This window comes from Drosophila biarmipes, chromosome 3L (genome assembly GCF_025231255.1).
Source record: "Drosophila biarmipes strain raj3 chromosome 3L, RU_DBia_V1.1, whole genome shotgun sequence".
NCBI classification, from domain to species: domain Eukaryota; kingdom Metazoa; phylum Arthropoda; class Insecta; order Diptera; family Drosophilidae; genus Drosophila; species Drosophila biarmipes.
In genome coordinates, this window is record NC_066613.1 from 15812250 (window position 1) to 15825963 (window position 13714).

Genomic DNA, 13714 nt, shown 5'->3' on the forward strand with positions numbered 1-13714 from the left:
AAAATTGCAAAAAATAAAAAAATATTACTAAAGGGGGTGGTGTCCTTGCACGCATTTAATTCGAAAAAATTTAATTTGCATAGTTTGCATTGAGCGTGATTTATTTGTTTACCAAAACATCATACCCCTCCCCCCACACATGTATAAATAATTGAGCAAACAATATAAAAGACTTGGCACGTTAACACTAATAATTCAAGAATTGAACATAACTAATAAAGTCATGAAAATTATATATATAGCTGACAAAGAATAAGCAAGCGAGAACAAAAAATGAAAGACTTAACACTTTGAATATATATTATAATGGAGGAAAAGCTATACTTATTTACAGCTATTGTATTGTATATGGTATAATCATAGTGAATCGAAAGCAAAAGCAATTAACGAGAGCAACAAAAACGCAAAACGAAAGCAATAGAACATTAAGGTAACTAAAAAGTATTAAAACGCATGTATCTATGAGTAAATATTTGGAATTCGTTATATTATTGCGATAAGTAAGGCGAAACCCCGAACATTTATGGCACTATACACTATATATATATATAGCAGATTAAAGAATATAAACAATTTAGTTTACACGGGAAAAAAATCGAACAAAAAAGCGGGCGAGATACTCGGCAGAGGCGCAAACAAAAAAATAAGCAATAACGTATTATTAACGAGCCGTAGGGATTTTGGATTTAGCTGGCAAACGATGAATTGATTAACGATTATAACGATTATTAGTTATCGATATACAGATATATTAACAGGTAGAGTTGTTTTTTGCATATTGTTATCGCAACTTTTGTGCTGCTTGACGAGACCAATTGATGTACTACTTTATACAACGAAAACCAAGAAAACCAAGGAAACTAATGAGAACTCATCTTATGTTTTTGCATAGGTGCATATTGTTGCGATAGATATACAAACCTATTTTGGTCGATTATACATTACACACGCCCCAGACATACATAGTTGACAAAAAAGAGTTACTGCGTAGAGATTAAAAAGTCATTTTAACTTGTATTTAGAGCACTCACACATACAAACAGGACACCAACACACAGACACAACGGTAGCATTGTAGAAACGTAGAGTTGCAAACAAAATTATTATTAAAAACAAAGAGCGAACATAAATTTAAGCTTACCATTAGAAGACAACACAGCACCTTAGTGAGCCAGCAAAAATAAAATATAATGAATTCTGTACCTAGAAATACAAGAAACACCCACTCACAAACAAACACACACACACACGCAGGATACTAACAAACATTAATTATGTATTTAATTGCATCGAGACAAACTAATCGAATATATATACATATATAAAGCGATATATGCAACTATAAATATATACACACACAAGGACAAAAATGCGTTTATTATGCGATATATGCAAACATTTCACATTATTAATTACGTGCATTATGTATATGACATTCATGTACATAAGTGGCAGCGAACCACACACACACACAAGCAAACATAAGGTCCTGGCTCAAGCTGTCAATCAAGGATAATGGAGGGGAGGCTAACAAGAAAGCCCCGACAGTTCTAATTGGAGTCTTGGAGGCCAGGATCCGCCCTCAAAGTCAATTTTACCAAATGGTCAATTTCAATTATGACTCGAATCGTTTCACGTTTTTCAGTAGTTTTTATGCTAAGTTGTTGAAAATTGTGCAGCTAATAAGACAGCGGAGACAAAAAGCGATGGGAAATCGATAAAGAATTTATGAATGTCTTCAGTTTGATTGCGTGGTTTCGACTAGAGTGCATCAATAAATATATAAAACTTATATACGCATTAAACGAGTATACTATATATTTTGTACTTAATCAATTGATTTGTATAATCCAACCGAAAACCACACACACACACCACAATGGCTAATCAATGCATAGTTACTAACGGGAAAAACGGAGCCAAGCATTCTGTAAAACATCTAACATAAACGTACATAAGTATATTATATTTTCATAACACATGACAAATTTATACATGGAAAAACCAAAATGGAGGAAACCGAGGTGGAGAAAAGTGCGACGATGCAAAACAACTTGCGTAGTAAATGAGAAAACAAACATAGTGAATAAAAAAATAAAAATCTTACAAAAAAAAGCTACAGCCAAATGCGTTTGATTTCAATTGGTGGCTTTCGGTGCGGAAAACTCCGGGGAAAACTCGCAGATTCGGGGAAAAGGTCCTGTGACAGCGCCAGAGTCTCTGGGCATTCCATTCAATGCAGTTTCACTTGGCGAACCAGCGGAACGGAAACTAAGTATTTTCCACGGAAAAGTAATTGCAGTTACACTTTTCCTTTGATCAGCCCTGTTTTCTCCGGAAGTGGAAACCTGCGAATTACTGGTCGCTGAATTTACATTGAGTTTTCGACAATTGGATTGACGAGTGCCAATGGTTCTCAATGGTTCTCAGTGGAAATTCATTCAAATTATCACCGCCGTTTAACAATGGTAAGAATAAGTTCGACACCACAGGGCGTATGGGTAATATTTCTTCATTTTCATTTTTTTCTGAGCTTCTATAACTTTGAACATACTGGTATATTTTATTATGCTGCTTTTATTAATTAGTTAATTTTAATTCAATGATTGGACACTTTAAGGATATTATTGTATTATATTTAATTTTGATTTTCTAATTAGCAAATTCAACTTTCAATATCTGTAAATAGAGGATAGAAATTTTTACAAAAATATCCCTTAAAAACTCAAGTAGTTAGATCTATTCATTGAAGTATTTTAACACGATTAATCGTTTTACTTGCTCAGCCCTCCAGAGCATTAAAATAAATCCCATTCATCCCAGTTTAACACCAGGATTATCTAGTATTATTTAAGCCCTCGTGACGCGTGCCCTACATCCTTGAAGGACCACCTCAAATCAGAGCTAAATTCAACCTTAAGTACATGCCAGCGATTCCCCAGGGGAAATGTGACACGTTCGGCGTTGGAAATGTTCGAGGACCGGAATCGGAGCCAGAGCCAGAACCCCTTCCGGCTGTATAGCTGTGTTGTCAGCTAAATAAATTCCTGGCCCAACTGTGGCTGCCATAACTGCGCGTAACTGTGAGCCAAAAACAAGAAAGTAAACAATTTTCCAGCATAAACAGCCCCATGGACCACATAACCTCCTAATCCCCCACCTCCTCGCTGAGAATGTTGTTGTTTGTTGCGCATATTTTCACATATCATAAGTTTTTATGCTTATTAAAAGCCAAAAGGAAAAAATTGAGCATAATTTATATGATTTGCCTATGGGGCAATAACAAGCCAAGAGAAAAACTCTGTTTATAGGCCGATCAATGGCTCGAAGGCGAGGCTGATTCGGATCCAGCACTGGGAAAAAGTTTGGGAAGAAAGGATGTATTAGTTTCCCTTGTCTAGAATAATTAAGTGCTAAAGATACCTAGATGCATTTTTTCAGAAAATATTATTTTGATTCTAACTTAACCGGGATTTTTATAGCTTTGAACTAAAACTACCTAGTAACTATTCTAGTTCCAAGTCATATCCTCTTAGAACTTGTAGTTCTTCAGAGAACACAACCACAACTTGAGCCACTCAAGGCTAATCAAGCCCAATTTAGTTTGGCCAACACCAAATGCGGCTTGCGAAAATTCAACTCAGATAAGTTGGACTCTAATTTAATCATTTTCCATTTTTTTTCCGTGTTCCCATTTTGTTTTTGGGCTGGGCCGCGCCACGCGAGCCGAGGCGAATCCGATGGTTTTAGTAGATTGTCCTCAGACGATGGCATATTTATACGGCTTAGAGATTGCCCAGTAGCACACATACGCAGCTCGAGGAGAGATAGTTTTCCGGAGGGCTGAAGGCTGAGGGGTACGAATGGTATGGGATGGGGTATGGGTTGGGTTGGGGGAAGATAGAACAGCCCTTCGGGGCGATTCCATCATAGGCGGATGGCGGATAGCGGATGGCGACAACGGAATCAAAATAACCCCGCAACAGTTCGGGAAAAGGAGGGATGGAATGGGTCGCTGGGTAGCTGGGTAGTTGGGTAGATGGGCAATGGAATCGTCGTGGCCGTTATCCAGCAAAACAATCAACAGCGCGCTTTTTAAGCCAAGCCAGATATATTTTCTAATGCTTTTTTTCTGTAACTTTCCGCATTCACCCTTGTTCTTCACGCTTCGAGCGCTTTATGGTCGCTCGTCCTTCCTCCTCCGGCCAGAATTTTTGGGGATTGGGATTGGGTCTGGATATTTCAGACTCTGCCTGGATACTTTGCTTTTCTCTACCATTATTTCGGCTCTTTTTTTGTTTTAGGTTTTTGTTTTTTGTTTTTGTCGCCATCATGTGTCGGACCCGCCGAGATGTATCTGTGTATCCACAAGTGTGCCAGATACTTTCCCGGCCGTTGTTGCGCGTGAATTGTCGTCTTGTTTACTATGCCCTTCAAATTATGCACTATCTCAATGGCGGCGGGGGAGTCGGCAGAAGATTGCATTAAGATAAATTTAACTGAATCAATTTGCTTAATAGCCAATTGAAGAGCGGGCCAAAACAAAAAGCAACAACGCCAACGCGGGCTAAATGAGCGGAATGGAGAACAAAAACAAAGTGAGTGTGTCTCCAGTTTTAGTGTCATTTATTTTAACGTTGATTTCTTCCTATCCATTTATTTACATTGCATACTTCCCAGCTCCATTCGGGCTTTTCCCCACCCCATTTCCCCTCTTTTGGTAATGAAACGTCGTCCAGCTGGCTTAATGCGACTTCTCTTTCTCGGAATGAGATACAAAACATCGGGGCAACGGGGAAAACACAAAAAAAAGAATAAAACCAGACCGACGCGAAATGGAAAAGAAAAACCAACGAAAATTTATAAATCTCCAAAGTGGCGCTGAAATTACATAAGCCGCGCGTTACATAAGCCAAGGCGTGGTGGGCGTTCCCGCCAACTCCCTTTTTCACAGCTCTGGTCAATTTCAATTTAGAGCCGAACACTGGACACAATTGCAGGGTAACCCCATTAGAAAGATATGAGGTTGGTCGGAATGAGCTGCCCCTCGGGGGGGGCAGAGCCCTGCAAATGCCAGGCATTTAGAAGCGGATGTTCCGATTCGCATTTCGCAACGCAATGATAAACTCAGACGGTTCCGGCCAACCACCTGACCTGGCTAGAATAGAATCGAGGGCCAGGAGTTGACGCTAATACGCTCTAAAGAAGAGCTACGACTTGGCGCGAATAGTGGAAAAACTGATTACTGATTAAAGTTCCCCACATTGGGCGCCACTTGTTAAATACGTTATATAATTTTGTATTTTCCATTCAAACCGGGCAATTCTAGTTGATAAAAACTAGTCCCATTATAGAATATCTTAAAACAAAGCTTACTAGAAAGGTGCATCAATAAGTTCCTTCCACAATGAACCAATTGTTACTCATCACTGTATCAGTTGTATAGCCTCGCCAGTCGAAGTTTTCGTAATTTAACGGGCGTTACGCATATGTGAGGGCTTGGACCGGACTGGGGATGGGCCCTACCAGTTGGCATAGACCTGGCGGGTGGGGACAGAACTTGGAGGCCACCCGCCGCAAACTGATTTGCATGACAGCAAAAGGTGCGTAGGCGTGCACGCTCGGAACTTAACAGAATGGAAATCGCAGGACGGGAAGTGGAAAGCGGAAAAGCGGACTTATCGGCCATGGCGAATCTATTTGGCCTGGTCGACTCTGAGTTCTCCCGCGGTGGTAATTGCTGCGAAGCGCCCATTTTTCGCACGGATCGCTTACGCACATGTCCATAAAAATGGTCAGAGATGGAGATAGCACATGGCATCGGGATTCGGAATCAGAATTGGAAGTGCTCGCCGCGGGGCAGTCCTACGAATAATGGATGGGACTGGCTAGTGCTGCGATGTGGTGTGGCATTCAACGTTTAGCGTTTTTCGACCTGTGCAACTAATTATGGGGCGCGTAGCGGATTTTAATTATCGCCCCCGCGAGCGGCTCGGCTCAGCTGTTGCCGCTTTCTGGGCCCGGTTCCGTCCTGTTCCTGTTCCTGTCCTGTCAGTCAGTTAGTCAGTGGGCCCCATCCTGTTCCGAACAGTTCCGATACGACACTAAGAAAAATACAAGCTGGAAGAGGTCATTAAGAATATCTCAATAAGAAGTATTATTAACAAAACAAAGAACATTTCTACTAAGACTCTTTGTAAAGTAAAAGTAATTTAAGTTTCTATATATGGGAGAGAAAAAGTATGGTTTTTTGTGGTTTCTTAATGCAGAGTCATTTGTGCAAGGGGAGTTTTATCTTTATCGCAACTAAATAATTTTTTAGTCTGAAGACCGCATAAATATATAAAACATGTATGGAATCCCGAATCTTATCACAAAATTAGATACTAACATTAATTCCGCTTTTTATGGCAACCCACCGTTGTTTTTAGTGCGTGTATTCTTAGAAAAATGAGTTTTTGAGTGTAGGCACGCCCTGAGCGACAGTTACAAACCGCCGGGCGGTGATGGGCCGCGTTGATGGGCCCTGGCTATACGCCTATATGGGTGTATGGCTATATGGCGATGGCGATGGCGATGGCGCAATCGATTGATTGTGGCCAAACACGCAGTGCCGGAGTTGGCCAGGATAAATCAAGCCCCTGACATTTTGCTGGCTAGGCTGGCGTGCGTGAGTTTCGTTAATGCACAAACGGAACCGAGAGAGCAGGAACAGAAACAGAAGCAGAGGCAAAAGCAGAAGCAGAGCCTGAACCAGATACCAAAAACAGAGGCAGAACCGGCAACAGGGCCCCCGCCACACTATGCCATATATATAAAAGCCGATATCCAATTCCCGAAACTCGAGCGACGCGTAATGGACTGAAATCCAATACAGAAATATGCATGACACAGACAAGCACACACTCCATGCTGAATGCCCACTATATATATAGATTCGGGGCATGGACTGGGGGACAGACACAGACTCCCGCACAGATGTCAAGGAAATATGCGCCGTTTAGTCACAACTGTCAGTTTTCAATTGATTTGTCGATTCCGAAGGGGTGGGCCAAAGGTCCCTGGGATGGGGCATGTGGCGTCAAAGTTAGCTTCCATCAAAGCCAACAAAGCAAATGCGAAAACATTAAAGCCACTTTTGGCCTGCAACACACACACGAAGAGCTATCGACTGTGTTCCTGAAAATGCTGAAAAGGCCATAAATCTCTGTCCGGGGAGTGAAAACTTTTGGTTTTATATTTAACGATGCTTAATAAAAATCAGCTGCAGTATATTTACAACACAAACTTTTCTTTAAACTATAAAAAAGTAGTATTTAGAACAAAGCATTTATTTCATTAATTTCATCGTTTTCCAAATTGCTTTATAGAATTTTCAGTAGATTTTTCGGTTGTAAAAGTTATATTTAATAATGGAACTTGTGAGAATATTATATAATTTCAATGTAATCTTTTTGAGCTAATCTCTTACAAAGTCTACAAATTATTTTGTATGACCTTTTTGTGTCTTGAAAATAAAATATTTATGCAAAATAAATTTAAACATTTATTCACATGTGCTTGCCTTGTGTAATACAATTACTTAAGCTTCATTGCGTGGCCTTAAAGTCATAAAAAACACATGATGCTTAGTCAGCCGTGAGCTCGAACCAAAAATTGAATGTTAACCATCAAATTTATTCAGAGTTTAATATGATAATGTATTTTTCAGTGTGTTTGTTTTCATAAGAGAACAAGACTTTAAATATAAAGTGGGCTGTAAAAACGAATGTTTTCCTTAATATATTTTGAGGAATTTTGTTGGGGTTAAAAATATATCATAAGGGGAGTTAGGATCTGTTTTAATTTCATTGCCAATACCCTTTTTTATAAATAGTGGAACACATATAGAATTAACTATTTCTTTCATCCTTTAATACATTTTTAAATCCCATATACATCTTCTTTTTCTGGAACACCTTTAAAAGAACACATATATCAAGGTTTTTGGAACACCTCTAGTAGAACTTGAACTATTTCGTTCATCTTTTAAAGACCTTATGCAACCCCTGATTTCTGGAACACCTCCCATAGAACGTATTCGAGTATATCTTGAACTATTTCTGCAATGGTGGGCTTCGGAAACATCCAGCTAGTTTCCATTTCAGTTGGCCATGCGCTGTTCCGGTTCGCCGGCAGAAACTTCGGCTTTCTGCTTTTCTGGCCAGTCATGGAGCCGGCGATTTTGGTAGCGTCATTGTTAACATCATCAATTTGTGTGTGCTTAATAGGGAAACTGACGCACAACAAAAGCAGGCCACGGTGGAGGGGGCCATGATGGGGATTGCTTTTCGGAAGGGATCTGGCGGAGCGCGGGCCAAGGAGCCGAAGGAGCACCTCAAAGGCCAGGCCATATAAATTGAGTTGCTGCAGAGCAATAAAGCATCTCGAATTGTTTATTACATTTTTGCCACACAGGCGATAAATACGAGAAGTCATAATGTTCTGGAGTGTGGGGCTGGGAAAATGGCTGTGGAAAAGCCAGGGAAAAAGCGGGAAAACGAAGGCCCTGGGCCAGAAATCAAAACAATTGCACAGCTCAATTCAATCGCTCGAGTTGAGGGACATGTGGGCTGAAAGGAAAGGTGGCGTGGCCACTTACCGCGCTCGCAAGGGGGCGGAAAAGTTCATGAGGTTATGATTTTGGCGACCCCTGACCCCCGGGTAAACAGTTACGATTGTGTTACAATTTGTTACATCTGTAAGAGTGTGTGATGAGATGAAGGCGGGGGGCTTTCCTTTTCCTTAAAGGAACCCCAGCGACGCTGAGGGGGGGTCGAAAAGCTCTCGAGGGACTTTTTAGCCAATATAAATTTTGATCCTTCTTGAAAAATGGAAGCAAACATAAATAGCATCAAGTGGAAAACTGAACGTTAACGAACGAACGTGCCAGGGGCGGGGGGCGGCGGGCCGGCGGGCCGAGGGGGTTGGCCAAATGGGTGGCAAGGCTGCCGCTGTTTGATGAGCGGTGAGGGGCTGTTTTTCCAGGGGGTGACGGGTGACAGCGGCTGTGGCACATCGACGACATAAATGAGTGGCGGGCTGAGCGCACATTTAGCAGCAAACAAACAGATTCGCAAACACACTGAGAGAAAGCCATCGAAAGTCAAGGGTATGTCAGCGTGCACTCTCGAAAGGGCGCAAGGAAATTTAAGCGCTGCACGGCAATTTTATTTTTTAAATTGGCTTGGAAGTTAAAAAAAATGCAGAAAAATGGTATCATTATTAACGATTTTAAAAGTTTCTAAAAAACACCCTTTATATTAAAATTAAACAAATATTTTCAAAAGATTTTAAAATAATTTTAAAGAAACACCCTTTAAATTAAAATTAAACCAAGATTTTTGAAAGCTTTTTAAATCATTTTAAAGAACAACTTCTGAATTTAACAGTTATAATCTTCAAAGTATATATTTTCTAATAGGTTTGACAAATTTAAATAAAACTAGTATTTTAAGGTAGAAAATACTAAAGATTTTTTTTGAGTAAAACCCAACAAATACTTAATCTTATATAATGACCAACATTACATATTCCTTGTTTGACGGCCAAAAACAATATTATTTTTAGTTTCATGTTATTTTTCCTCAACCACTCAAAACTGAAATTTGAAAAGGACCTACCTTATAATTTATTTATCCTCTATTAGCTTCACCCAGTTTTCTCGCAGTGCACTCAGCACACAGTTAGACTGACAAGCAAGCACTGCGAGTGTGGACGTGTGTGGCTGTGAGTGTGCGACTGTAAATGTGCCTGTGACTGTGACTGTGAAGGACACACAATGTGGGGAGCTGCTCCACATGTGCGTCCCTGCCTGTGTGAGTGAGTCTGCTCGCGCGTGTGTGTGTGTGTTTGTAATAAAAGCGATGAAAATGGCAGCAGCAGCAACAACAGCAATGACAGCAGAAAGGAAAACGAAATGGCAAAATAAATTGAAAGAGAAACAAATAAAAATCAACGAGAAAGGCTGCAAAAGTGGCGGAAAAAAGGAAGCCAAAAGACTAAGGAGAAGCAGAGGCAGCAGCTAGCAAGCAAATATTGAGCGAAAGGCACAGGCAACAACAATAAAACCGGGCCAGCAACAAAAATACGCACAGTTAAAGAAAAATAATCGTCGATAAAAAGCTGGCGCCAAGATACCCGTAATATGAGCTAAGCCAAGCTAACCACTGCCCCCGGCTGAAGATGCCGATTGCGATTCCGATTTCGACTCCCCGTCTATCCATCCTCTAAGGCACCCCGAGTTGGGAGAACTTAACCCACCCTGCTGGAGCCCCGGAACCGTCCTGGTAAGCCCACCTCCCCGGAGAGCCCATCCCCGCCCAACCACTCGACACTCGGACAAGTGGCTTGGCACATCACAGCGCATTATTGGGTGACATGTGGATATATCCATGGATCCAGAGCTCTAGGCTCGCAGCTTTGGCCCACTTGAGTTCGTGTTTTACAAGATACAATTCCACTAACTCCAAACAAAAAGTTAGTCCTGCGTGGCACTCAGCGGAGCAGCTCGACGTCGCCTCCATCATGCTGCCTTAACAAGGTCACTTTCGCTTCGAGTTGTCTAATTTACAAATAAAAACAGTTTGTCTCGAGATGGCAAATTAATTCCCCAAGCTGAATTCCAAAAGCGGTTTCGGCTGCATTCCGAAAAGTATGCTATGTTTTTTTAGGATCCTGGGATCCCAGTATTCTGAAACTATTTAAATGTTTTACTAGGGAAACTAAGTGAAGAATTCGGATATAGGGTGAAAAGTTGAAAAGTTTTCTTAGAGAAGTAGTTTGTTATTGAATGTATAATATTTCAATCCTTTTTTATACATTTTTTTACATTTTCAAATATTTTCGACCCATTAGTTTCCATCTTTATAGAAACCACACTTGCTTTTAGGGGATATCCACTAATGGCGCTTTTGGGCAAATAAAACCTCTTTTGTGCGTCAAGCCAAATAAAGTTGTCATTTAAATTTCAAATATATGACTTCACTTTCAATGGCTTTTCGAATTATGCGATTTTCTTTTTTTGACATTTCACTTTACAAGCCTTACAAATTGCACAGCCAAATAGCCGCACATCATCACACGCATGTATTAAGCCATATTTATTCGCAATTGGATGAGCTGGGTGGCGGGTTTTATGTCGAATCACCTAAAATGACTTTTCTATCTGCTTAATACGCATTTAAAATGCGAAAAATTTAAGCCCCGCACTGCGAACTATAAGCTGACGTCACGTTCCCGTTCACAGCTCCCAATGGCTTAAAATTTATGACATAAATAAAAATACGGACTCGGGATGGCCGGGATGGCCGGGAAAACCACTCAGCCACCACCCAGCGAGCCACCAGAAGGCGAAAAAGAACCCCACCCATGGTCGAAATTACACGAAACGTTTTCGGTTTTTTCCTTGGTTGACTCCGATTGGATTGGATGGCCGTCCCTCGTCCTCGTCCGCATCCGCATCCATTGGTCACCTGGCGGTTTGAGCCAGGAATGAAAACACAAATAAATTAATATTTGGCTTAGTGAAATTGAATTTGGCTCCATGTTGGCATGTCTGACTGTTGGCTGGCGATAAAACGCTTTCGTTTTCGATTCCAGGTAATTGCTCGTAAGCGACACAGCCATAAAGGGAACGTCATCGGGCCACAGTGAAATATGCAAATTTGGGACGTTTTTAATTTGCACACGTTGCAATTGAAAAGTTTGCCAGGCAAAAAAAACAAAAGTTATAAAAAAGTTCAGAGTAATCCACTTGAAGAATGCAGAATTTAATAAATGTCATGGGCAGGTTTAAAATTAAAGCGCCCTTGTTTTATGTTATTTCAAAATGGTCTGCATCAGTTCAAAACAAACCTTTTCAGGGGAATCGTTTTTAGAAATAAAGCATAAGTGGGAATCCCCTTATATTTTGTTGTACTACTTACCTCCTCAAATGAAAAACTATTTTTATGGATAAAAATATATTTATTTCCATGATTTTAACTGTTTTATTTATTTAGAAACAAACAAACTTGAAAAACGAGTTTTTGAAAATTCTGAAATTATAAAAATAACGATTTTCTAAGATAATGCTAAATAAATACCAGACATCGCTAGTTCTTTCTGATTTTTCGGATAAGAGCTCTACGGTCACACAATCAGCTGATGGCGATTTCGTTGTTGATTTTCGTGGCGAAATTTATTAATGTAAACGATCCTCAGTTCAAAGATCCTGAAAAGTAATACAAACAAACTTGAAGTACTTAAAGTACCCTACCGAGATGCCAAGATGAGCAACGCGTTGAAAGCCAAGGAATTACTCATACGCGCCGTGGAGTGCGACCAGAATGCTCGGATTTTGGAGGCCCAAACTCTCTACACGGAGGGGATCGCTCAGCTCATGCAGTTCGTAAACGGAGAACCGGATGAAACGAAGCGGAAGGGATTCCTCACCAGGATCAAGGAGTACATGGATCGGGCGGATGCCATAAAGGCGCGGGTTAATGGCAAACTCATGCTCGGCGAGGTGGTTTCCCACGTCTCCATTGATGAAAACGACTCGGGCTTCGATTATGATCAGCTCTTCGGGAAGTATATGGATGACAAGACAGTGGAGATTATGGTGGAGGAACCCTACATGACCCAGAACTACCAGGTAAAACGATCGTAGCCCATGCTAGAGCTCGTAATAAACCTATTATATCTATATCTATTATGCAGTATCAAAACCTTGTGAGATTCTTGGAGCTAGCTGCCACCAACTGCCCCAACCTTAAGTATTTTCGCCTGGTCACCAAGGAGTACCAGGATGCGAAGAACCCCGATCAACAAAGAACAAATCTTGGACAGATCAAAGGAGACTTGGAGCGGAGAAACATAACCGTCTCCATAAAATACGAAGACTCGCTGCACGATCGCAAAATCTAGTGAGTTTGCAAAACGATTGCGTCACGTCAGCAAAAATATGTTTAGTAGGGTGACTCTACTGATAATGGTGACAATCAAACAGGTGTACAAGATAGAACATTGTATATACCTCTACAATACCATCCCAATAAAAATCGATTCACCCTACTAGACATGTATATATATAAAATATCTTATCCACACTTCCTTCACTTGCAGCTTGAGCAATGGCTACATAATCAAGATTGGACGGGGTCTGCACTTTTACAAGGCCACCAACCCCATGTATTCCATTGGCCTGGTCAACTACAAATTCCGAAAATGCCTCCAAACGGATGTGGATATTTGGCGCAACAGCAGCGCTGCATCCTGAAGCACAGACAATCATATTTAGCTTTAAGTGCTGCAACTTATACAACTTTTATACATTCTTTTCGTATTTTTATAAAGATTTCTTTCAATTTCTGCGAAAAGGAGAGCGAGTCTGGGGAGGAGTCACCCACAATTGCAGATTTTGGCCTGCTATAAATCTGCAGACGCCACGAAGACACCGAAACTAATATATGGACGTGGCCAAAGGGGCGTTCTCTCCGCCGCTGTTCTCTGGTTCTGGTTCCGACGATGCCCTGCCAGAAAATGTTTAAAATTCATAACTTTCACGCCGCTTGCGGATGCGGAGGCAGCTGCACAGCTGGCGGGCCGTCCTGGCTGCTGTTTTGAATGCCGCTTGCCACTGAGGCAGCCAGCGGGTGGCCACTGCAGTTGCATAAAAGACAGAAGCGGAAGC

General features: G+C 41.0%; 1 protein-coding gene across 1 annotated transcript; it reads left to right on the forward strand.

The window, feature by feature from the left end:
- Positions 1 to 12178: 12178 nt before the first annotated feature.
- LOC108034593 (MIT domain-containing protein 1) lies at positions 12179 to 13392 on the forward strand. The gene is made up of 3 exons (XM_017109525.3): positions 12179 to 12676; positions 12742 to 12947; positions 13147 to 13392. Exons 1-3 carry the CDS (start codon positions 12311 to 12313, stop codon positions 13298 to 13300), a joined length of 726 nt encoding a protein of 241 aa, XP_016965014.1. The 5' UTR covers positions 12179 to 12310; the 3' UTR covers positions 13301 to 13392.
- The last annotated feature ends 322 nt before the right edge of the window (positions 13393 to 13714 follow it).